Source organism: Cricetulus griseus, chromosome 2, assembly GCF_003668045.3.
Source record: "Cricetulus griseus strain 17A/GY chromosome 2, alternate assembly CriGri-PICRH-1.0, whole genome shotgun sequence".
NCBI classification, from domain to species: Eukaryota; Metazoa; Chordata; class Mammalia; order Rodentia; family Cricetidae; genus Cricetulus; species Cricetulus griseus.
Window position 1 is genome coordinate 108,896,450 of NC_048595.1, and position 27,237 is coordinate 108,923,686.

Sequence of the window (27,237 nt, forward strand, 5' to 3'; positions counted from 1 at the left end):
GACCTCAAATGCTCATGCAACAGATTATCTCAAACTCACTGATTCTGCGTGGTAAAGGAAGCAATTAGTTGAATGAAGAAGCCAGTCTGGGCTACAGACCTACGGGCTGGGTGAAAATATTGACAAGCAAGGCCTACATCTGACAAGGGTGCCACCAAAAATTCACAGGAAATTTAACTCAATAAGAAAGCAAATAACTGTATTTAAAACAGAACAAAGACATACCTCTGCCTGCCATTTTTCTCTTTCAAAAGAAGCTGTGCGAGTGCCACTAAAAACTGGGAAAGCATGTGTCAGCAAGGTGTGAAGAAGGAGTACTACTCCTGTGCATTGCTGGTGAGGGTGCAAAGTCATCTAGCTGTTCCAGAAAAGCCCGAGGCTCTTTAAACAATCAATAGAATTATCCTGCCATCGTATTTCAGAGTTTATATTTCAAGATTTTGAATTCAGTCTGCATTTTGAACAGATGTCTGCATTTCCAAATTCAAACAGCTGGTGCTGTTCACACCAGCTAAGCTACAGTATGAAGGGGATATGGTATATTTTTAATAGGACAGTAGGTGGCCCTCTACAAAAGGAATGTCTGCTGTTTGTGACGACATAGATAAACCTGCAGGATGTTATTCTAAGTCTAATAAGCTAGACACTGGACAAATACCTAATGCTAATGATTCTCAGTCTCCCTCATAGGCCAAATTCTGACCCAAATCTAATTTCCTGTTTTTAATTGTCAGAAAGAGATCTCCATGGCATATAAAACCAATTCATTTCTTCTTCTCTCATCTCTCCCACCCCACCCTTCCCCCACCCTCTCTCTCTCCTCTTCCCCTCTCTTGTTTTGCTTTGGGGGAGGGTTTCATTAGCCCAGACTGGCCTCATAGGTTTGAACCTACATATTTGAGGATGGCCTGCCTCCTCCTTTCAAGGGCTGAGGTTACAGCTGTGCAACACTGCGCTCTTAGGCACAATTTCTTAAAGGGACTGCACATCTTAAATACTGCATGTCTCACTTGCTGACAGAGCCTAAAACAACTGAAGCCACAGATGCCGAGGAGGACAGTTATTCAAGCCTAGGAGTTGGGAGCTGGGCAAAGAGCAGATACCTTCCTGTTGAAATACTGCTCAGTGAAGTGACTGTAGTTATGATGGGCTGTAGATTTCAGAGCTGGCAGTATTCGTTTTGGCTCTTCTCACCCAAATAAAATCCTAAGAGGGCTGGAGAGTTGGCTTAGTGGTTAAGAGCATTGGCTGCTCTTCCAGAGGACCCAGGTTCAATTCTCAGCACCTACCCATATGGCAGCTCACAACTGTCTGTAACTCCAGCTAGACACACACAGGGTGTGCAGACATACATGCAGACAAAACACCCATACATAGAAAATAGATAAGTAAAATTTATATTAAAAAACCCTAAGTATCCAGGTGACAGACATATTAACTAGTCTGATTTAATTATTCCATGTTTATGCCTATATAATACTCTATACCCTGTTAATAATCAGTTTATAATACTTTAATTTTTAAAAATTAACAAAATTTTTTATTAAAATTAAATTTCTAAAATAGTCTACTCAGTCTCTGTGACTTCTCCAAACAGGTTGCCATTCTAATTGTGTCTTGAAAAAAGGCTGTGAAGTTTTTGGTGACAACAGAGTTAGTTTTAATTCCCACAAACACACTTGGGTCAAACAATCCCTGCATTTTAGGGAACAAATTCCACTTTCCCAAGCAAATCCTGATGCTCTGGCACAGTGGTCATCCTCTGTATCCCAGGCTCACTGTGAGCACTGGATGTCTGAGTACTGGGTTGTGTGATATTGTAGAAGCAGACAGAAACTAGCAAGGTGAGCTTATCTGAGCTGTGGAGCTTGTGCGGTCTGTGGAGGACTCAGACCTCAGGAAGGAACATGGAGGAACAAGACAGGGACCTACCGATCCTGACTTTGAGTGACACACTTCCCTTCACATTAGCTGGTCTTTCTCACTCTGGATTTACAACAGGTTGGATTTACTCAGAAACTCAGGTTGGACTGGAAATTAAAGCTGATGACCAAAGGAAGAACTTTGCTTCATTCATCTCCTTATCAGACAAGAGGGAGAGCTGGGCCTGGCTGTCCCCAGGGCCTAATTTACTGACCGAAGCAGGTTGGGTCAATCTGATAGATGCACACCAAGCCAGTGTGGCCTTGAAGCCAGGTGAGGCCGAAGGCCAGGCCTCCAGCTGCCTAAGCTCCATCTGCTAGGTGGCTACGGCTAGGGCAGCACGTATCACCCTATCCTCTCACAGGCTGCAGGTATTAGACAATCCACTGATGCCGCTAGCTGCACAGCCTGAAGAAAACAGTTTCTAAAACAAACTGAAAAGAGTCCCACATTCATAACAGAAATAATTAGTTACAAAAATCATTCCCCCAGATAAAAACTTCCATCAGTCCCTTGAGAATTTGTGCAGACATCAGTCATCCTTGGTTTTCAGAAAATGTACAGTATTTTCTTTTCCAGAATCTTTTTTTAATCCAAGATAATTTATAACAAACTTAAGAATATATGCTAATACTGTCAAGTGTAGTTCCATTACAAAGGAAACACCATTGTAGCTTCCTGAAAGGCAAAGAGCAGGAGGGGGAGGGGGAGAGGCTTCTGCACAGATGTGGCCATGCTGCTGCTTGAGACTGGACCTTGCAGAACCTACTTTGCATCCTTTACCCAAGGCCTTTGCCTCCATCACTCACCTGCCTTTCCTGGATGGCTCATGAATTTCTCTTCCTGGCCAGTGCACTGTGCTCTCAGCGGCCAGAATCCATCCCCACCACAAAAGGAAGATGCCAAATTTCATATTCTGGACAGCCAACATAGATTTCCAAATCAAACAGTTCTCCCGAGAAGCCGTGAGAAGGAGCCGGTGAGGAGCCGCTGTCGGTCCTCTCCTAAGGCATCATTGCTGTGTTTGTTATTAGAAGGATGTTTACCCTTGCAAAAATGAAGCCGCAGTCTGTAATCTGGCCAGCGGGAGAAAGCAATTTCCACTAACCCCACAAATCCTCCTGCGTCAGATGTCAGGGATTTTCTGAACTGAGGTTGAATTCCCGTGTCCTGTGGGACAGTTCCTGGGGCTGGTCTAAATTAGTTCATCATCAAATGTTGGGAGCGTGCTGGCTAGGGTCTGGATTTTCAAGGCGGCCGAACTGAAAGAAGAAAGTAAACGTGGAAAGGCAGAGGCTCTGATGCTCACCATGATCCTGCCTGGATCTACCTGAAGCTTCTAGATGCTTCTAGCTTACTCATGGCTTCTCTAACTTCAGAGTTGATACCTCGTGGGCAGCTGTGGCTGGGGTTAAGAGGGAAACGGGGCGGAAGCTACCTCATCAGCCTCACATTTGGAAATACCTGGAAATAAATGAACTGCCATCAAGTGTTATCCTTTGATGCTTGCCCAGAATCCTTGGCCCAGGCTTCTGTCTCACAGGACAGAGTCAGAGTCGCATGGAAGAGGGCTCCATCCAGGACTCCAATTTATTGACTCTGCCAAGCTGAGCTCACACAATTGAGAACTTTCAGGCTGTACTGGCAAACTGAGTCAGGATTCCCACAACTCCACAGCTGAAAAGGCAACCTGAAACTCAGGCAACCTGGGCTGGCCTTGAACTCTCCATACAGTCAAAGTTGTTTCTGAACTCTAGGGGGGTAGAATCTTTAAGAGGCAGGGCCTAGGCCAGGTATTGAAGTGCATAGCTAAAACTTCACAATTTGGGGAGTCTGAGCCAGGAAGATTATACATTTGAGACCAGCCCAGGCTACAGGGCAAGACTACAATGATTAAATGAAAAGGAGGAGGAGAAAGATGAGAAGAAGGCAGAGGAGAAGGCAGGAGCTACTGTGAGATAATTAGCTTAAGGGAAGGCAGTCCCACTTTGATTAGATTAATGGAACTCTCAAAAGACCTTGTTTGTTTCTAAGAGTGTGAACTCTTATTACAAAAGCAAAGGTGATGCCAAGTCCAACCCTCTACCCTGCCAGATCCTGCACATCTTTCTCCAGAGTCTCCCAGTGAGTCGGCCTGACCCTCCCATGCTACACCTGCCCAATCTGACAGAACTAGCCAATCCTGCATCCAGTGCCCTGCCCCAAGCTAGCCAACTCTGCTGGAGTCACAGCCAACCTCTTCCATCAGGAACCATCCTGTCAGACCCCAAATCCACAGGCCCTGCCCATACCAAATCCACCCCCACACTCCAAGCCTGCACTCGGCCCTCCAACCACCTGAGTTCATTCCACCTAAGCCATTTCCAACCTTTAGGCCCAACCTGCTCTCTCCATATCAGACTTAGAACTAACAAAAGAAATCTACATACCCAGATCTCATTGCACAAATACAAACAATATGATTGATCAATCCAATACTTTCTCTCCCAAGCCTACCAGTCCTGTAGAAATGTTTATCAATGAGAATTACCCAGATGAATGCCAGGACACAGAATTTAATAGGATAATTAAATAAGCTTCATCAAATAATTCAAGGAGTTTAAAGAACACACAAGAAAGAGCTTAATGATATTAAGGAGAAAGAACTTAAGGAGAATAAATGCCTGAGTGATTCCCAAGAAAATACAAATGTAAAGTTGATAGAAATGACAAGGACTCCCCAAGACTTGGGAATGGAATTCAATAAGGAGAAAGAAATGCTGAAGAGGACTCAAGCTGAAATGAAGATGGAGTTGGAAAACTTAGTGACCCACATGGAAAACTGAAAGTAAAGCATTAGGAGTAGAGTGAATCAAACAGAAGATAAGACACCAGGACCCAAAGATAAAGGAGAGGATTTAGACCAAGTAAATGAGGAATATGAAAAACACTTTAAAACCCAGGAAAGGAACATACAGGAAATGTGGCACACCATGAAAAGTCCAAACCTTTGAATTACAGTCATAGATGAGGAGAAGAATCCCAAGCCAATGATATAGACCAGATCTTCAACATAATCATAGAAGAAAACTTCCCCATACTAAGGACAGACACACCCATATGGATACAAAAGCACACAGAATTCCAAATAGAAAAGACCAGAAAAGAAAATTCCCACAGCATCTCGTAGTCAAAACACTAAGTCTACACAACAAAGAAAGGATATTGAGAGCTTCAAGAGAAGAAACACAAATCACATATAAAGGAAAACCAATCAGAATAATAACTCAATGGAAACCCTGAAAGCCAGAATCTGAGCCTGGGACAATACATTCAAAGTGCTAAAATACCATAATGGCCAGCCTAGACTAGTATACCCCACAAAGCTATCCACCATAGTTCAAGGGAAAAAAAACTTTTGATGATATAAACAGCCTTAAAAAACTACATCAAAAAAAAACACAAAGAAAAAACAGAAAACAATATTTTGGGGTGAAGAGAAGAATGAGCACAGCCAAGAGACTATGAAAAGAAATACAAGCCATGATTACTAAGATACAAAATTTCACTACAGACACAAACAACACCACCAAAACCAAAACCACAGTGACCACGATGACTTATGCATTTCAATAATAACTTTAAGTATCAATGACCTCAAGTCTCTAATCAAAAGACATAGGTGGACTGCATGGATCAAGAAACAATATCTGTCTGTTGTTTGTAAGAAATACATCTTAGCTTTCAAGATAGGAACTGCCTTAAAGAATGAACAAACATGCTCCAATCAAATGAGATCAGGAAACAAGCAGTCATTGTTATCCTAATATCTGACAAAATATACTTCAAATTAAAACTAGTTAGAATAGATAAAGGGGGGAGAGGGAATGGTGTGGGCTTTTGAAATATCAAAGCCCACCCCCCAACACACACCCTCTCCAACAAGGCCATACCCTTCTACTACTTCCCAAATAGTTCTACCAACTGGGGGCCATGAAATCAAACATATGAGCCTATGGAGAAAGTTCTCATTCAAATCATTACAAACACATAACAAACAAGGAGATTGAAACAGTAATTAAAAAGCCTTCCAGAAAAACAAAAACACAAGTTCAGGACCAGATAGATTCACAGTAGAAGTCTACAAAACATTCAAGAAATACCTACAACCAATCCTTCTTAAATATTCAAAAACAGAAATAGGAGAAGCACTCCCAAGCTTCTTCTAAAAAGTCAGTATCACTGTAATATCCAATCCAGGTAAAGGCACAACAAGAAAAGAAAACTACAGGCCAGTATTCCTAATGAACATAGTCTCAAAGTGCTCAGTAAAATACTTCCAAATTGAATACAGATACATACACACCAAAAACAGTATCCACCAAGTTGGCTTTATCCCTGAAATGCAGGGATGATGGAGGAAATCCTTCCTGTATATATGTTTCTCTTAATGGTTGATTAATAAAACACTGTCTGGCCAATGAGGCAAGAAGATAGGTGGGACTAGGACGAGGAGAATTCTGGGAAAGGTAGGCAGAGAGAGCCTGCTAGAACAGTCACCAAGTAGACCACCAAAGGATTAACAGGTCCGGGCATTCTCTGGTAAGCCAAGACCACGTAGAAATACATAGATTAATAGAAATGGTTAATAATTAAGACAGAGCTAGCTAATAAGTAGCTCTAGTCATTGGCCAACAGTTTCACAATTAATATAGTGTTTGTGTGCTTATTTGGGGCTGAGAAAGGCAGCTGCAGGACCTGGCGGGACAAGAAACCTTCTATAACACAGGGATGACAAAGTCATCAAATGTCATAAACCACATAAATAGTCTTAAAGACAAAAATCATGTGGTCATCTCAATAGATGCAGAAAAAGCCTTTGACAAAATCCAACATACCTTAATGATAAAAGTCCCAGCAAATGTAACACTAGAGGGAACCCACCTCAACATAATAAAAGCTATATATGAGAAACCCACAGCCAACATAATTTTAAGTAGAGAATAGCTTGTAGCAATCCTGCTGAAGTCAGGACAGTCAATGCTATATATTATTCTCACTTCTTCTCAATATTGTGCTTGAAGTACTAGCTGGAACAGTAAGTTAAGAGAAAGAAATTTAAGGGATACAAATACAGAAAGAAGTCAACTGTTCATATTTGTAGATAACGCGATACATTAGGGATCCCAAAAATTCTACCAGAAAACTTCTACAAATGATAAACTCAGCAGTGTGGCAAGATACAGAATCAACTTATACAAATCAATAGCATTTCTATACCCCAACAACAAATATACAGAGAAGGAGATCATGGACACACTTTGATTCACAATAGCCTCAAAGAAAATAAAATATCTAGGAATAAACCTAACCAAAGAAGTAGAAAGCTTCTACAATGAAAACTTTAAACCTCTGAAGAAAGAGATAGAGACACCAGAAAATGGGAAGGCATCCCAGGCTTATGGGTTGGTAGAATGAATATTGTGAAAAATGACCATTTTACCAAAAGGTATATATAGATTCAATCCAATTCCAATCAAAATCCCTATCTCATTCTTCACAAAAACAGAAAAAAAAAAAACTATCCCCAAATTCATATGGAATCACAAAAGACCATGGATAGCCAAACATTCCTGAGCAAAAAGAACAATGCTGGGGGTGGAGGGATTACTATTCCAGATCTTTCTTTTTAAGATATATTTATTTATTTATCTTATGCATATGAGTGCTCTATTTGCATATACAGCCTTTCTGCCAGAAGAGGGCATCAGATCCCATTACAGATGGTAGTGAGTCACCATATAATTGTTGGGAATTGAACTCATGACCTCTGGAAGAACAGTCAGTGCTCTTAACCACTGAACCATCTCATCTCTCCAGCCCTACCCTTCCAAATCTTAAGATGTATTATAGACCCATAGTAAGAGAAACAATGTGGTACTGGTACAAAAACAGACATGTAGGCCAATGAAACAAAATTGAAGACCCAAACATGAGTACATATGAATTCAGCCATTTAATATTTGACAAAGATGACAAAAATATGCTGAAAGAAAGAAAATACCTTCAACAAATATTTCTGTGAAAATTGGATGTCCACATTCAGAACAATGAAATCAGACCCATATCTATCACACTGTGCAAAAAACTGACTCCAAATAGATCAAAGACCTAAACCTGAAACCTGAAACATCAAAACTTCTAGAAGAAAACACATGATGTAGCTGTAGGAAAGGACAGAAATTTCTGTTTGTTTTGTTTTTGAGACAGGGTTTCTCTTGTAACCTTGGCTGTTCCAGAACTTGATTTGTATACCAGGCTGGCCTTGAACTCACAGAGATCCACCTGCCTCTGCCTCCCGATTGCCGTGAATAAAGGCACGCACCATCACCTGGCTCAGAAAGAGCTTTCTGAATAGGACACCATTTACCCAAGAATTAAGGCCAACAATTTTGTCATGAAATTAAAAAGCTTCTGCACAGCTAGAAACAATTGATCACAGGATGGGAGAGAATCTTGGTCAGGTATACACTTGACAGAGGATTAACATCCAGAAAATAAGAACTCAAAAACAAACAAGCAAACAGACAAATGACCCATTCAAAAATGGGCTTGGGGCCTGAACAGAGAGTTCTCAAAAGAAGAAAAAATAGGTAAGAAATATCTAAAACATTGTTCATCATCCTAAATTAGGGAAATTTAGATCAAAGCAACTTTGATATTTCAGCTTTACCCCAGCCAGAATGGCAAGGCTCAACAAAACAACTGATGACAAATGCTGGAGAGGTTTGCAGGATTGCAAAATGATGCAGCCACTATAGAAATCAGTTTGAAGAATCATCACAAAGCTAAAAATAATTCTACTGTATGATCTAGTTTTATCACTCTTTGGTATATGCCCAAAGTACTTGGTATCACACTCCACAGATATTTACTCAGCCATGTTCATTGCTGCTCTATTCATAAAGTCAGGAAATAGAAACAACCTAAATCCCCTTCAATGATAAATTGATAATGGCAATGTTGTACACATATACTATACTGTAAAATACTATACAGCTACAAAGAAAAATGAAATCACGAACTTTGCAGTTAAACGGCTGGAACTGGAAAAGATCATATTGAGTGAGGTAACCCCCAACCCAGAGAGACAAACATCAAATGTTCTCTCTCATCTAAGGATTCTAGCTCAACATCTTCAGAAGTGAGTACATCTGAAGAACTACAGAAACCACATCAAAACAAAACAAAATCAAAAAACAGAAAAAGCAAACAAACAAACAAAATACTCAAGGACTACTGTTGGGGAGCAGGCAATAAATAGAGGACTTGCAGGGTACAAGTGATCTGATTCGGCAAATGGGAAAAATGGAGGGTGTCTAATTAGGGAGGGGACTGAGATAAATACAAGAGAGAGAGGATAAAATAACAGTAAGGATGTCTGAAAAGGTCATGAGAAATCATACTATTTACTATCTACTAGAAAAACCTACCATACACTTAAGTCTGTATATAAATATACAGTTTAAATAAATAAAAGTTTCCCATCTGGGCTGACAATGTTCTCTCTAGGAGCTGAAGACCACTGTACTAGGTCGTTTTGTGTGTCAACTTGACACTGGCTAGAGTCATCAGAGGAAGGAGCCTCAGTTGAGAAAATGAGTCCATGAGATCCAGCGGCATTTCTCCTTTAGTGACCAATGGGGGAGGGCCCAGCCTCTGGTGGGTAGTGATCAATGGGGGAGGACCCAGCCTCTGGTGGGTGGTGCTATCCCTGGGCTACTAGCCCTGTGTTCTATAAGAAAGCAAGTTGAACAAGCCATGAGAAGCAAGCCAGTAAGCAGCACTCCTCCATGGCCTCTGCATCAGCTCCTGCCTCTGGGATCCTGCCTTGCTTGAGTTCCTGTCCTGACTTCCTTCAGTGATGAACAGCAATGCTGAAGTGTAAGCCTAACAAACCCTTTCCTCCCCAACTTGCTTTTTGGCCATGGTGTTCCTATTGTCGCAGCAATAGAAACCCTAAGCTAACCATCTAACAAAACCCCCAACACCAGGCATAAAAAGGCCTCTTTTGAGTTGTTGGTCAGGGTTGTCTAAGAGACTCCCAAAACATCATAAGCTACTGCTACTGCCTTTCGTTGCCCTCTAGGGGTGGAAGGCTGAGGTTCCTATTGCTAAAGACACCATGTACCAGAGACCCCTGAGCTGGAACTGATTTTAAAGCCACCTTCCTGAGACCCAGAAGGCACATGAAGCTTCCAATGGAGGATAGCAACCAACAGTCCTGCCCAACTATGATACCTGGGAACCACAACACCAACCAGTCAATGGTACAGTAGGGGCACACACACCTTGGCAGTTACCAACAGTTCTCTAATTGGATTTAAAACCAGCTCAAAAAGAGGGAAATCATGGCTGGCACTGGAAACCCAGGGCTTTTGAAGTCCTGGATCTTGGAGGAGAACCTATTTTTGCTACTTTACTAAACTACACTCTAAATATTTGTCCTTTGACCCACAGGTAAGTGTGATCCTAACCCTTCATTAAGGAAACTGCTCTTTGCAACAGACAGAGACCACTACAGAAAATCACAAAAGAGATAGATAGATAGATAGATAGATAGATAGATAGATAGATAGATAGATAGATACATGGGTGGATAGATAGATAGATAGATAGATAGATAGATAGATAGATAGATAGATAGATAGTCTTGTGGCAGTTTTTTTGAAACCTCAAGAAAAAGGGATTCACCTGAGTGGTTACATACTAGAGGCAAAATGTGACAGAATTTCTTGGGCTTGGCTTCCTTGTTTCATTATGATAGCAAACAATAGATGCTTTTTAAAGTGTAGTCCAATACTTCTTCTGATAACATCTAGACAGAGGCAAATTTGGATTTGTTCAATATTATATGGCTTGATTTTGCAAAACAAATTGAAAGAGGTTTCTATGGTAAATGGCAGTCTTTGAGTAACTTGAGGAAATAGCCACTTTAAACCACTATTTGCCACCACTGTGGACAACCATTCAACACACAGAAACAGAGGCAGAGGATGTGATGTTTTCAGACATCAATGTGAGCTCAGTGTGAATAGTGAGCTGAAGCGTCTTGCCGATTTCAAGGATGAAGGATGAGGAGGAGATGTTCTGGGGCTGAGTACATCTCATGTGCAGGACAGTGAGGCATGGACTGAGTCATGCGGGCATGAAGGAATTTTGGATGCTGGGTTGGAAAATGTTTTTCTGAGACTTGGGAGATAAGTCAGTTGCTGCAGTGCCTATTGCACAAGTGTGAGGCCCCGAGTTTGGGTGCCCAGGACACAGTAGAAGCCCAGGCCCCGTGGTAGGTATATAACCTTGGCACTAGGAGACAGTTTAGACAGTGGATTTCTAGAGCTCTCTAGCCAGTCTAGCCAACTGGTAAGCTCCAGGTTCAATGGGAAACCCAATTTCAAAAAACAAGATGAAGATTGCCAAAGGAAAGCACTGGACCTTACCCTCTGGACTCCACAGGCCCTTGCATAAATCCTGAACACACACCTTGTCATCCAGGACTGTCCCGCGCTATATTCTCTCCGGCAAGAATCACACAGGACATTCGGATCCTTCTGTAGGAAAGCTTTAATGCATCTTGAGAGAGGAGAGCATAAGCTTACCAGAGTGGAGACCCCGAGCCAAGAATCCCGTCCCTTAATAAAGGCTGGCAGCTGCGGCCTGGGACGTGTCACCCTATGAATGGCTTTAGCTCCTCAGGCCATATGAGCCACGGGATAGGCAGAGATCAAAGAAATGGAAATTACCCAGCACCTGCGAAATAATTTACATTCGGTGCCTGCAGGCACCATCATTGTAATAGAGAATGCAGGGATGGCTCCCTACACAGGACCACCCTCCAAGTAAAATTGACACTGTCTTCAGGAATTCGGCTGGGTTGGCTAGCAAAAGATCATCATAGCTGGCCAATTGCTTACCTTTCCTCATAGGAAGAGGGATGGGTGGGGAATAGGTCACTCACCTAAGTATCCAGCCACCCCTCCCAATAAGCTGAATGCAACTCTGCCCTAACTAGCATGCCTAGGGGTCTTAGAGAGGACTGGAGGCTATAGATGGGAAGGATGAGAGGAGGCGGCTCCATCTATGTAGCTATGGAAAAGCCAAATAAACTCAGTAGTTCTCAGAGTATATTTTGGTGGACTCATGTCTTGGTTTGTCATTAGGATCTTAGGAAGGGAGGGCAGGAATTCTCTCCCTCAGGGAAGGAATTTTAGCAACACGCATGCACTGTGCATACATATATATCCTCACAATCGGTCATTCAGTCGATAGGAAATGCATTTTAAAGATCTGGAACTTACTCCAAGGGCATACCCTGGGCATGGCCAAAGACAGCAAGCACAAATGGTCTCAACACACATTTTCTCCCCTTTTAGTAGGTCAGGACTGGCTCCAAGGTCAGAGTCAGCCCACAGGCTGATAGCAGCTGCAGAAGCTTTGCAGCTAAGGCCTCTTCCTCCACAGGAGGCTCCCCTCACAGAAGTGTGAAGAGCGGCTCTGTCTGCCTTGGGCCCCACTGATTTCTGCAATTGCAGGAGCTCAGAAAGCTATTCCTATTTTTGGTGTTTTGAGTACTCTCTGTATTGAGTCATATGGTCTGCTAAATTACTCTGGATGTGTACAAGAAAGAATCAAAGTCATCATATGCTGGAGATGCCTGCACACCCATGTGGATTATGGCACTATTCACAGTAGCCACATGACACCAAGTGGTTCAAATGGAATCAGCCAAGTGCAGTTCTATATGGAATCCCCTAAACTCCCAGCAGTGGATAACTGGCTAAACTGGCACATACCTACACACACACACACACACACACACACACACACACACACACACACACATACCACACACACACACACACACACACACCACAACACACACCACACACACACACCACATACACACACACACATACCACACACACACCTTACACACACACACACACACACACACACACACACACACACCACATACCACACACACACACCTCTCACACACACACACCACACACACATCACACACCATACACACATACCACACCACACATACACACACTGCTCATCCATAAAGAAGAATGAAACCATGTTGTTTTCAGGAGAGTGGGTGGCACTGGAGATCATCATGTTGAGGAAAATGAGACAGGCACACAAAGAAAAGTGTCACATGACACAGAATCTAGATTTTAAAAAGAAAACATGAAAGTGTGAGAGGGATTGTTTGGGAAGAGGAAGAGAGGCAGGGGATGAGGGAGGAGGCATAGGAAAGGGTAAGGGAGCAGGAATATGATAAGTATGCCATGCACATGTAGAAAATGTCAGAATGCAACCATGCAACCATTAATTTACATAATTACTCTGTACTAAAAAAAAATACTGAAACTTGTAGGGTGGTGGTGGCGCACGCATTTAATCCCAGCACTTGGGAGGCAGAGGCAGCGGGATCTCTGTGAGTTTGAGACCAGCTTGGTCTACAAGAGCTAGTTCCAGGACAGCCTCCAAAGCTACATAGGGAAACCCTGTCTTGAAAAAACGAAATAAATAAATAAAAATACTGAAACTTAGCGTAGTCTTCTATCACATTCCCAATCTGTTTCCTATGTATCACATGTCCCTGTGTCCTCTAAGGTCCTGCTGTGTGCAGAAAACTGTCACTTTATGCGGGCAGAATGCAGAACTACTTCAAGGGCTATATCTATTTTAAGCTTCAATTTTTATTCTTAATATGACTATAAAGGTTGGATGGGTTAAACCCTCCTGCCTTTACAACTGAATTTAGGTTTCAGTTCTCTGAGAGGGACAAATAGGTGTCTCTCCCAACAAAGGGCCATTTATCAACAAATGACATTCAGGGATGAGAGAGAGCATGAATAAGGCCTGAGTCAGCCACAGCGTGTCTCAAGGACAAGCTCTACAGCCCTGCTCTGGGACATGTCTGAACTTGCCCACGCTTGTACAAATATGCCCAAAGATAAAACCTCAGCCAATTAAACATATACTAATGTAACTGATGCTTGCTTAACCAATACTTTCTTTTATAATAGTTCTGGTCTTGGTGTCTAGTACCACGAATAATAAAAACCCAGAAGCAGATATTGGGGTCAAGAAGAAGATCCAAAAAAAAAAAAAAAAAAAAAAAAGGAAAGCACCTAAGTCACAAGAGAGCTCTCACCTCTACTGATGCTGGACAATCCTGTCCTCAGCATGACTGCAGACTGAATACTGAGTCTGGGACTCTGAGCTCCTGTCTTATATCCCTCTCTAGTGCTGGGATTAAAGGTGTACAGCACCACTGCCTGGCCTTTGTAGCTGGGGCTAGCTTTGCGTCCTTATCTACACCACAGTGTCTCATCCCAGCAACACAGCAGTAATGAAGACAACCTTCAAATTATTGAATCACCTAGTTCTTAAAATAAACAGTAAATATGTTTAAAGTGCTGGCCAATGAGACAGAACAATATGAACAAGTCACAGGAATGATGTGAACTGAGCTGCATCTTCAACGGGTGACCCCTGAGGAGAGTGGACAGCAGCTTAAAGGAAAAAGTAGTCACAGTTTCAACACAGCCCACCGTGGGCTGAAGACCCTGATCAACTCTGGGTAAACTGAAAGGAAATCATTACCTATGAGCTACTGGGTCTGCTAAGATAATTTTATTTGCGACATCGGTTGTGGGAACTCATTCAGCCAATAGCCTTTGAGGTACCGGCTCCTCTGGGCGGGCTCTCAGGTGCTAAGCAAGCTGGATGTCACCTGTGTTTCACAGCTTCCCAGTGACTCTGGGCAGAAGACCATGGGGGTTCGCTACTCTGTCATTTGTGAATGACTCCCCAATAAATACCTGACTTCCCTTTATTCTGGGCTCTCATGGACTCTATTACAATCATCCATTATAAACATCTAGAGGCTTAACTCAAAGAAACCTACTTAAAACACAGTCTTACACACACACACACACACACACACACACACACACACACACACACACACAAAAGTATTTTCTCCTAAACCAAGAATTCTAGGCTATGGATGGTCTGATTTTAGGATCAGCGATGCAATCAATATATCTGGGTTTCTTCATCCCATCCTTCCTCTCTCTCTCTCTCTCTCTCTCTCTCTCTCTCTCTCTCTCTCTCTCTCTCTCTTTCCTCCTTTGGCCATTTTACTCATGGTTGCAATATAGATGCCAACAGCAACAAATTTCCTCATTCAGATCTAGTAGAAAAGACTCCATCCGGTGTGTGGAAGATGAGCTCTTCCTTGTCCTAACCAATTAGCTTTTCCAGGGGATAAATGTGCTCTGATTGCCCTGGGCTAACCAGAATCTCTCCAGGGCTGGAGTAGGACACTTGTGAAACCAATCCTGCTCCGATCACCGTGGAGACAATCAGGGTGGAGCAGAGGCAGTCACTAATGACCCGATTTCAGGCACAAAGCTTTGTCCGGTGCCTGAAAATCTAACATGCCCTGGCCACCCTGAGGTCACTAAACCACAATCCGGTTTCGGAAGTAGAGCTGAATTTGTGGCAGCCATGGGCCACAGGATGCTAAAATGATGGCTACTATCTTACGATAGAGAGGGGAGGGCTAGGGGAGAGGAAGAGGGCAAGCTGGCTCTTCGGAAAGCAGGCTTCTCTGTGGGAAAGTTCAGCCTTGTCTCCCTCTGCTGGAATCACGGTAAAACCATATAAGCACCCCCAATCACTCACAGGCCTGCCTTTCAAATTCACCCATGGGTTCAAGTGTAATTTCACCCAAAGTCTCCAGCTTCTTGGTGATAAAACCTGAGGTATTTAGCAGGACCCACTCCAAATGCCTGGGACCATGAGGGGCCTGTGCCAGGAGATGGGTGATGAAGGTCTACATGACCAGTTGTCTGAGGACCAGATACAAAGAGACTTCTTCCTTTGTGCTCCGCAACAGTCAGCGGGCTGGTTCTCAACAAGGATAGCTTGCAGCTCAGAGGTTCTTGGCATTTACTTAACAGTTTCACATCCTGGCTTCAGAACAGGTGCAAGAGGCCCCAGCATGCAAAGCTGTATGGCCAGACCACACAGCTCAACTCCATCCCCACAGGAAGTGGTGATCTGTAAGAAGTCTAGTCATGTTACCACTGCCCCATAAAAGCGTACAATTGATCTGGGAGTTTTCTCCAAATAAGCTGACCTGGCCTCTCCACCCCCTGCCCTAGCCTTCTCACTGTGGCCATCTCTCTGTATCATTTCCCACGTGCAGTGAACTCAGAGGCCGGAAGAAGTGGGAAAGAGAACATTACTCAGAAAATGGTACATGTGTGAGAGAGGCAAACAGGACAGCAGTTTTTACAGGAAGGAGAGCCTTTGTTAGGAGAAGAAGTCAGCGCCCTCTTCCGGTTTTTTTTTATTTTGTTTATTTATTTTTTGTTGTTGTTTTGTTTTGTTTTGTTTTTTGAGGCAGGGTTTCTCTGTATAGCCCTGGCTGCCCTGGAACTCGCTCAGTAGACCAGGCTGGCCCCTAACTCCCAGAGATCCACCTGCCTCTGCTTCCTAAGTGCTGTGATTAAAGGTGTGGCCACCACTGCCCAGCCGGAGTTTCCTTCTTGCCTCTCTACAGATTGTATCACCCGCCCCTTTACACATACAATGTGTCACCTCTGAGACTTCATCAAGAGTATCTATCTTCTATGGCCCTGTCTCTGTGCCAAGATGTACAGAGACACACCCCTACCACTTTCTTAGAAAGTTAAATGCCTGCCTGACATAAATATGACTTCATAAGCACAATCAACCAAACAAAAACAGATAAAATGGGTGTCACCAAAATGAAAATGATTGTGTTTCCGATGTCATCATAATAAAGTTAGAGAATCAGTTGTCTGGAAAAAGCATTTGAAAAGCAAATACATGTATAGAATTTGTATATAGAATATATAAGCCACCCCCAAAACTCAGTGATAAAGAGGCAACCAGCTTTAAAATGGACAAGCAATCTGAATAGTCATTTGCCAAAAAAAAAAAGATACACAAGGAGCCAATAAGATATGCAAAAACTCAGCACCGTCGTCAACAGGGAAATGCAAAACCAGGTCACAAAGAAACCACTTCATACTTAATATGGAGGCTGCCTTTTTTAAAAAAGGATAAATTAAGAAGTATTGATAAGGACTTAGCAATATTTAAAAAACAAACAAACTTCATGCATTGCTGCTAGGAATATAAAATGTTGCTTGCACTTTGGAAAACAGTTTAACAGTTCCTTGAAGAGGTAAGTACAGAGTTATCCTATGACAGAAATTTTGCTCTTAAGATATTGTACCCAGGCCGGGCGGTGGTGGCTCACGCCTTTAATCCCAGCACTCGGGAGGCAGAGGTAGGCGGATCTCTGTGAGTTCGAGACCAGCCTGGTCTACAAGAGCTATTTCCAGGACAGCCTCCAAAGCCACAGAGAAACCATGTCTCGAAAAACCAAAAAAAAAAAAAAAAAGATATTGTACCCAGAAAAAATGTCTATATAAAAACTTCTGCATGGACACTTCTTATATGGGTTAATATAGTGAGAAAGCCTCTCATTGAAGGCATGCATAACCCTGGTGAGTTAGGAATATGAGCTAGAAATTATTTTGGATTTAAGTTCTAGACTCTCTTTTGTTATTCAAAAACATAGCCAAATTTGGCATTGACTTACTATGGCTATAGAAATTCTAGGAAGAAGTTGATCTCTAACAAAGACAATGGATTGTAACAACATTCGAAATGAGCCAAAGGGTACATGGTCTTGGGGACCCTCAGTACACGGCATAGGAGGTCTGAACTTTGAAAGGCATAGAGACAAGAAAGGATTAGTGAGTTCTTCTGGGAAAGTGAAACGACTTGTGGTGCCCACAGCAGCCATGATGTCCTCACCTCTCTCCCTGTAACATCTCAGCATCTACCCAGGATGAAAACAGGCACGAGAAGCAGAATTATTATTATTATTATTATTATTATTATTATTATTATTATTTTAGGATTTATTTTTATTTTATGTGTAAAAAGAAAAAAAAACCTCTGCATGGATGTTCATAACAAAGTGATTAATAATAGCCAAAAGTTGAAAGAAACCAAATAAATAGAACAGAGATTATCCACATAATAACCATTATCCAGCAGTTAAAAAAGGGACAAAACACAGATATATGCTGCAATATGCTAATGTTGAAATATGCTAATGTTGAAAACATTAGCTAAAATGAGACTGGAGATATAGTGGGTTATAACTTAGTTGTAAAACTCTTGTCTGGCGAGTGCACGGCCCTTGGTTCAGTCCCCAGAGTGCAGAACCAGCCACACTAGTTAGCAATAGAGGCCAGGCAGTGGTAGTACACACCTTTAATCCCAGCAATTGGGAAACAGAGGCAGACAGATCTCTATTAATTCAAGGGCCACCTGAGCTACATAAAATTGATCTAGACTAACAGAGAAACTGCACTTACATAAAGGTGGTCCTAGCAGCACTTGGGATCCCACACCTTTAATCCCAGCACTGGAGACAGGAGGGATATGACTGGGCAGAGAGAGGAGTATAAGACAGAGAAGACAGGAGCTCAGTGCAGTCTGAGCAGCAGTCGTCAATCTGAAGCAGTCTGAGGAGCACTTAGTCTGAGGAGTCAGTAGAGGTAAGAACTAGTGGCTGGCGGCTCTTCTTCTCTGATCTTTCAGCTTTTGACCCTGATAACTGACTCTGGATTTTATTATTAAGACCAATTAGATTTGTGCTACACTCCAGTACTGGAAGAAAGACAGGGACAGAGGGAAGAATGATGAAGGGAGAAAAAAGATGACACAAAATGAAAGAAATCAGTCACTCAAGACCACCCGTCTCCAAGCACCATGTTTATTACATGTTCATTACAGGGCAACAGAAAGGCAACTTTGAAGGAGAGGAATGGGACAGTCAAGGATGAAAGGACAAGGAGTTTCTTTTGAGGGTAAGGAAATGTTCAAAACTTGGTTGTTGTGGTAGTTGCATGAATCAGAGTCTACAAGCCACTGAACCACATTCAATACAACTATTCCAGAACTGCACTCTGGCCCAGCACCCTGTAATCACTCACTCTCCCCTGCAAACACAGGAGGCGGAATAACACATTCACACAGTCTGGTGCTAATGTTCCTATATACAGTTATAGTTAATTTGTTTTGTTGCAGCTTAGTAGAAACAGCTAGGCTTGTCCATCAAGAGGCGAAATCATGGTTATTCATACAGTGGGATACTGTCCAGAAAAAAAAAATCATGGCTCTAGTGTTTACATGCAGGAACAGAATTAACTTCAGGTCTGTTGTGCTGAGAGGACAAAACCAGGAACGAAAGAGTACATGCCTCATGATTTTTTACATACTTTAGAAATGAAAAATATGAACAACTGAGGACGATATTGAGTTAAGAGGGGTGGTGGTGACTGACTGAGCCACAAGAGAGGTTCAGAACGAACAGATGTGAGTCACCTAAACATACACCTAGGCTGTTCACGTCACCAAATGTTAAGCATACCTCAGTGTAGATATTTAATAATAGATCATTAGAGGTAGCCTTCCCAGGAAGAGACATGATTACACGTTCCAACCATTTAGAGGCCTGTCTTCAAAACAAGGTGTCTGAGAGGAGGGATGGAGCAAACCTCAGGAGGTACTATCAAAACACCTAGCTGTGATCTGCACTTTCCTCCCCTTCTGCTTCCTCTTTCTTCTGGAATTCCCTGTTTTCATCTAAATACACACAAATCAAGAGTAAAATCTTTGCAGGACTTGCTTATCATTTGGATGCTGTAAGTAGAAAGTGGGTTGTTGGTTGTTTTTACCCTTTGTTCTTTTGGGGAGGCTACCACCCAATTCCCATAGAAATCACACAGGAGATTTTTTTTTTCTTACTTATAAAGGCCCAACCTTAGCTTGGTTTATTTCTAGCCAGTTTTTCTAACTTAAATTATTCCATCTACCTTTTGATTCTGGGCTTTTACCTTTCTCTTACTTCCGTATATTTTACTTTCACTCTTACTCTGTGGCTGGCTGTGTGGCTGACTGTGTGGTTGGGTGGCTGGCCCCTAGCAACCTCTTCTCCTTCTTCTTGCTCCCCCCAGATTTCTTCTATTTATTCTCTCTTCCTGCCAGCCCCACCAATCCTTTCTCCTGCCTTGCTATTGGCTATTCAGTTATTTGTTAGACCAATCAGGTGTTTTAGGCAGGCATAGTAACACGGCTTCACAAAGTTAAACAAATACAACATAAAAGAATGCAACACAAGCCGGGCGTTGGTGGCGCATGCCTTTAATCCCAGCACTTGGGAGGCAGAAGCAGGTGGATCTATATGAGTTCGAGGCCAGCCTGGTCTCCAGAGTGAGTGCCAGGATAGGCTCCAAAGCTATACAGAGGAACCCTGTCTCGAAAAACCAAAACCAAAAGAAAAAAAAAAAAAAAGAATGCAACACACCTTTGCATCATTAAAACATAGCATAAACAAATGCAACACATCTTAAAATAATATTCCACAACAGTGGTGGCAGCCTTCTGGAAGCTTCCTTTGCCTGTGTTTTCTTAGGAAGAATTTCACACACTTCAAGATCAGACTTTTGCAATGAGTCTTTCTCTGTCCTGCCAGCCAACTCTCAAATAATGGCATGGAGACTTCTTATTAGTTATGAAAGGTAGGCCTTAGCTTAGGCTTGTCCCACTAGCTCTTATAACTTAAATTAACCCATTTATGTTAATTTATGTTCTACTACTTGGCTTTTACCTCTCTCCCATTCTATGTGTCTACTTCCTCTCTCTGCCTGGATGTCCTGCCTATCCCTGCTGCCTCATAGAAAACACGAAGGCAGATATTCAAGTAACCTTGTATAAAGGGCCAAGTATTGGGCACATTCCCTGTCCTCAGAGCAGCAGTGTGTGCTCTTCCCTTGTGTCTCTTGAGCTATGCTCAGCTCTGGAGGAGCATGAATGAATCACCTGAGGGAACTTAGAAAGCATTAATGAGCCCACTACATCTCCAGCCTCAGTGTGCACTGTAACTATGCAATTTTCATCAAAAGGACAGACCCAAGGTACGTTAGGGAGTTGATCCCATTTTGCAGATGAGAAAATGTATACAGAGAGACTCTATAGCTTGCTTAATGCTGGCTAGTGTATAGAGAAAAGGGCTTCCTCACTTACTCTTTGTTAGTTTTTGGTCTTAGGCTGCTTCATAGCCGACAAATCACTTGAAGTTGGTGACAGTAGAGGACATCATAATCCAGACATAAATTTCATTCCTCAGCCTTCTGGCCCTTTGGGATGTCTGTGAGAGCTCTCTGAAGTTAGAATAATATGGTCACCTCCTCACTCAATCATGTTTTGTGACCAAATGACAGTATAGAAGGTCCTCCATCTTGTATTGCTGCTGAGGCCATTCTGCGATTAACTAGAATTTTAGCTTCTTCAGGGAGAATCCTGAGGAAATTACCCAGCTCTAGTCTAGACCCCAAGGCCAAGATGCCCCTGCTAACTTATTCTGGCTTCTGTTAAACTACCTGTTTGTGCAAACTTCCCCTGCTGCTGCCGAGCGAGAGACCAGGAAAGGTTTTTACCTTTTAAAACTCTGAACACTGGGTGATGCACTTGGTTCCTGAATACCTGAGTGAAGTGCCAGATAATTGGAATAAAGGCTTTCAGCTGGCGATAAACTGTGTCTGAGTGGTCTTCTCTGGTGGGCTCTCTGTTAATGTTTTCCTTCAATTTCCTAGATTATATTTCTGAACTCAGAAAAACTCCTGTAAAAAATTATGTGATTGGGGCTGGAGAGATAGCTCAGTTAAGAACACTGGCTACTCTTCCAAAGGACCTGGGTTCGATCAAACATGACAGTTCACAACTGTCTGTAACTCCCATCTCAGGGGATCTGGCACTCTCACACGGACAGACATACATGCACATAAAATAAAAACAAATCTTTTACAAATGGTGCGTGGTACCATTTAATTCCACCAGATTTATGTATTTTTCTCTCAGCAACCTATAGGATGTCAACAGGTGGAAAATTTGCCATGTATAAGGGCCTGGGTAGGATGCCTGGCAGACCATACATACACTCACCACGAGTTTAAACAAGACAGAACTCAAGAGTGGACACCTAAGGATGTGCACTGTGTTCCAGAAAGTCCTCAGCTGCTCCTAGATCACCCCTCACTGCTCTAAAGGGGGAGTGGCCCTTGATTTAATGGCACAAGAGGGTGGCAGGAGCTTTCACCACTACTTTTGCATTTGAGAAAACTAAGTGGTTAAAGGGAGAAAAGCTGAGGCAGTGTCTACCCAATGTGGTGGGGGCACAGAGGCTAGCACAAATTTTCCCAAGGCCTAGGCATGTACCTGATGACCCAGTTATAAATACTGTTCCTATACCACTGCCCTCCATCCCAGTATTATTTATTTATTTATTTATTTATTTATTTATCTATTATTTTTATTTATTTTGTTGTATTTTTTTATAGTTTAGGAGAACCACCATTTAGAAGACAATTTGCATACAGAACAAGTATGCCACTATGTCATTTTTTTCTTATTCTCCAAAAGTAAGAATCAAATACAGCCCTCCCATAATTAGCATTACTCTCTGAGCATTTTTGCTGTGTGGTCAAGAGGAGGGTCTTCACCAAGGATTGGCACTTGCACTGGGCTCCTGCCTACACCTTGCCCTCCGAGCAGCTATCACCCTTCTTGGTGTTTATGGTTACAGCTGGCACCTTTCCCAGTGTGTATGTTTATTGCTCCAGCCTGTCTCTGCTCCCTTCAGAGCACCCCCTTCCCAGCTGTGACAACAGTCTTCCTTTGGCTGATGCTCCTGTAATGTGTCCTGTTCCTTCACACACAAACTCTTTGCTATACCCCTTCACAGTCCTTACTTAGTCTAGTAATCTTTTTGTTGTTGTTGGTTTTTTTGTTTTGTTTTGTTTTGTTTTGTTTTGTTTTGTTTTGAAGACAGGGTTTCTCTGTGTAACAGCTGTGACTGTCCCAGTACTCATTCTGTAGAACAGGCTGGCCTATGAACTCACAGAGATCTTCTGCCTCTGCCTCTGCCTCTGCCTCTGCCTCTGCCTCTGCCTCTGCCTCTGCCTCTGCCTCTGCCTCTGCCTCTGCCTCTGCCTCTGCTTCCCAAATGTTGGGATTAAAGGTATGTGCCATCACTGCCTGGCTTGTGTGGTGTACCAACCCTGCCCCAGACCAGCACTTAAAGCTTTTTTATTTGACATCTCCATTTTCTTGTCACAGCTCCCCCCCCACATCCTCTATGCAGAACAGTTCTTTTGGGCTGTGGTTTACACATAACTAAACTTACAATGAACTTTCTCTACTATTATGATTTTTTTTCTCACTTTTAGAATTCATGGTCTTCCTTCCACAGATGTTTATAGAAAGGTTAAGCCAAATAAACATGGTTTTAAAGGGTTCTAACTCCTACCCATAAACTAACATGAGCTCTGACCATCTTCCACATACATGGCCCAGACAAGACATGTGGAATTCCTTCCCTGGGTTTAGTCTAAGTAGAGGGACCCTTCCCACCAGCGTTGTGGAAGTCACAGACATTCATGGTCACCTCCCTCTCTCCTCCTGCCCACACCCAAGCAGGGAAGGAAAGCCCATTTGAAGTGGTGAGAATAGACTGGTACTGAGATGATGGGGGGGCACCTAGTGTGCCCCACTTCAACCCTGTAAATCCCCAGCAGATAACACTCCCCAAGTCCAGTGACCTTTTCCTCCTCCCAGGCCACTATCTGTAGTAGACACTCCTCAGTGTCTGGGGTGTTTTCCACCAGCTTACCCCCATCCCATTTCCAACATGAACCCTTGAAGATGGTGCAGAACTCTTTGGTATCTGTGAAATGTACCCAACCATCCACTTCTCGATAACATCTATTTCTTTTATTATTCTAATAGAATTTTCACAGTTTAATATTAATCACTGGCATGCCACATACAATTAGCAGCATTATTTTCTTTCTTAACGGTACATAAAACCAAAGCACATATCATATCTGATTATGTCTTATATTCCGTGAAATAAAGCACCACTCAAATGCCCCATAACCAAGTTCATTCCTCTGTCTTCTCAGTATTTCCTTAGTACCATCTTCTGCTCCCACTGCTGTTTCCAGTTTACCTCTTTCCATTTTCTCAAGAAAAGTCAGTGAAATACAAGTCTGTTGCTGTGTCATGATCCCACACAATGGAATCACTTAGAATTCTAAATGTTTGCTGTAGAAGTCATTCCGGTTACTAGTAAAAATATTCTTTCTTTTGTGAGCAGGCAGCTTTGTTGTGAGCCACAGTTTATGAGGACAATGTAGTCAGAAGCAGAGCAATGTTAGGATTCAGTGACTTTCAACCAAAGCAAAACATCTAATCATTATATCTAGAGATATAAAGGTTTCAAGACAAACTCAGAAGACTTGTACTATGAAGTTATCCTTGGAAAAACCAATGATCTTGGCCAGGCGGGCCCGGGTAGGGGGAGTTGTCCTCAATGGTACTGCTGCAGGACCTACTATGAGCCCTAGCACCCTGGGACATCTGGGCTCTCACCTGTCCCTCCTGCAGTCTGGGAACCGGCTGAAATGACCTGCCCAAATTTCCTTCTCTCTGCTCTTCCAAGCTTTCCTTCCTCTTCCCATCTGTTTACACAGGCTGATCCCGTCATTCAAGGCATTAGTTCTCAACCTGTAGGTCACAACCTCTTTTGGCAAACCTCTATCTCCTCCCCCCCCAAAAAAATCACCCCAAAACATTATGATTCATAACAGTAGCAAAATTCCAGTTATGAAGTAACAACAAAGATAGTTTTATGGTTGGGGTCACCACAACATAGGAATTGTATTAAAGGGTCACAGCATTAGGAAGGTTGAGAATCACTGATCTGAGGAACTTTCAACCCTTGTGAAATGTTCTATAGACCTGTACCATTCAATAAGAAAACCACAGATATTTGTGGCTATTGAGCAGAGTGCCTGAAGTATGGCTAGTGCCACTGAGAAGCAAGTATCAATTTTATTTAACTTTCATTAATTAAAATTTAGATATGCTGGTGACACATGACTACCATATCAGAGAGCACGTGAAAGAACCTCCACAACCAAAAGCCAAGGCCCTGATGTCGGAGGCCAGCTCCAGCGGGGTTCAGGTCCCCGAGAGGAGGTGTGGAGTCAGCAAAGGGAAGGAGGAGACTGACATGATCTGAGGGTGAATGGTCATGGCTGCCCTTTTATACATTTTCATCCTTGAAAGCCTTCACAAATTTTCCCAAAGGAAATACGGAATTCCCATAACATAGTGAAAATCGTTAAAAATCAAAGCAAAGGGGGGCTGGAGAGTTGTGGTCTACAGAATTAAATACTGTAACTTTGCCAAGCAGCAATGGTCGCCATGCACCCCACACCACCCTAACTGAACTCAAAGTTCCAGGAAGCAGCTATTTGGAGATTTCAGAAGAAAGTCAGCTGACCCCGACCCCAGACAGCCGGTGGTTTCAAAAGGAGGCAACAGATTGTGCAGTCTCAAAAACATCTTGTTAAGGAGCACATCAACTTCCCCAATCTGCCCTTTACAAAGCTCTTTTCCCCCTTCCCTATCCTTAACTACAAAACCCCAAGACTACAGCTTGTCATCTGCATTCTTCAGAGTGACTGAGTCCTATGACCTGGTCATGGTGTGGCCGGAACTGCTGATGCTACACCTCTCTGGCCTTAAACCAAGTCTTCCTAGCTGTGGACTAAGATCAGTCATGTGGACAATCAGCTATGCCAAGCTCTCCTAAAACCTTTGTACACCTTGATGAGCTGGACTTTTCACACATTGTTGCTGGGGAAACAAACACAGTCTATACTGGTCCAAGAGGAGAGAACACTTTCGAGTTCTGCACCTCTCAGCCCCTCTCCCGTACACCTCTTCCTTTGCTGATTCTCGATTTGCGTTATAGTAACACATTGTAGTCATGAAGATAATGGTTCTTACGAGTTCTGTGAGTCCTTCTAGAGAATTCTTAAGTCTCGGGGTAGCCTTGGAAGCTTACTGAGGTTGCAACTACCTAAGGTAATGCATATCACAGTGGTACTTGGACCAGCCTGGCTGAGACTACTCTCTGAATCCCACAGCCTCTGAATTGGTGGGCTAGAAGTTACAGCTGAGGTCAGAGTTGGTGGCTAGTGATGATGAATCTTTAGCATGGGCAAGGGACCATTGAAATGAGTAACTGGAACCAGTTGCCACAGGATGTATGTAAAGGAATAGAGGACACCAGGTGGGGAATGATCCTGAAGAAAGAACAGATAAGAGAGCCAGTCACACTGAGGGAGGGATAGGATCAGACAGCTGCAGCAGGCTGCTCCCTGACTTGGAGTTCACAGAGGTTCTGGTATTGAGTTCTGGTATTTGTGTGTGCTTGGTCCTCAGGACTTCCTGTCCTAGAGTCGTTGTGAGGTGGAGAAGACTCTGCAAGCCAGAAATTACCTAATCTGAAGCAAGACTTTGCCCTCCTTCTGGGATCACTTTTCTGCTCTTGACTAGCTACTTAGACCCTTAAAGGAAGCTGGCGGGGTCAGTAAGCAAGGATCTGGAGGGAGATGTCCCCTTTGGCTCCTCAAAAACAACCTTTTGGCCCCAGGTGCTTCAACTTAAAGAACTTCTTATCAAAATGATATCCTTTGTACCACCCAAAATTCTGGTAGAGATTGCCTAAATTTTCTAGCAATCTCCTACCACAATTTAGTGTCAGCTAAATGGTGAGATTACCTTCTTAGAGCAGTAGAAGAAAGAACCACTTGTAGAAGTAAGGGGAAAGTCACTCTAGGATAGGGGACCCTTCTGGTTAGAGAAGGTGGAATCTCTAGGGTGGGGACTAGATTTAGATACAGGGAAGACAATCATGACGATTAGGACTATGTTTTGCTGAGGAAGAAGAGGAGGAACCCGAATCAGGAAATGGGGTTATCTGATTAGATTTCCACTGCAGACTCAGGTCCCCTTCTCTCCAGGACCACACTGGTTTCTCCAACACTCAAATCCTGTTACTCTCAGTCCTCGGTCCATTCCATAAGGATGTCTCAGGGAGAAGCACTAAGCTGGCTTCATGAGAGCCTCACAAGAGCCTGGAAATGCTTTTCTAGACAGACCTAGAGTAAAAACACCAGGAAACTGAATGGGTCTGTGGGTGAGTGAGGCAGAGGGGGGAACAGAAGCAGAAGTACACTGTGTGTGTAAATGAGCATAGCTTAGAGACGCTCAACCAAGGAGAAGACC

General features: G+C 42.9%; 1 protein-coding gene across 3 annotated transcripts in view; it reads right to left on the reverse strand.

Moving 5' to 3' along the window:
* Window positions 1-2,854, reverse strand: part of Gabrr1 (gamma-aminobutyric acid type A receptor subunit rho1) — a 32,787-nt gene extending 29,933 nt beyond the window's left edge. For all 3 annotated transcript variants that reach the window (XM_035439938.1, XM_027403419.2, XM_035439937.1), the window contains exon 1: window positions 2,733-2,854. In XM_035439938.1, coding sequence (XP_035295829.1) covers window positions 2,733-2,854 — 122 coding nt within the window. The remainder of the gene's footprint in view (window positions 1-2,732) is intronic.
* Window positions 2,855-27,237: the final 24,383 nt, after the last annotated feature.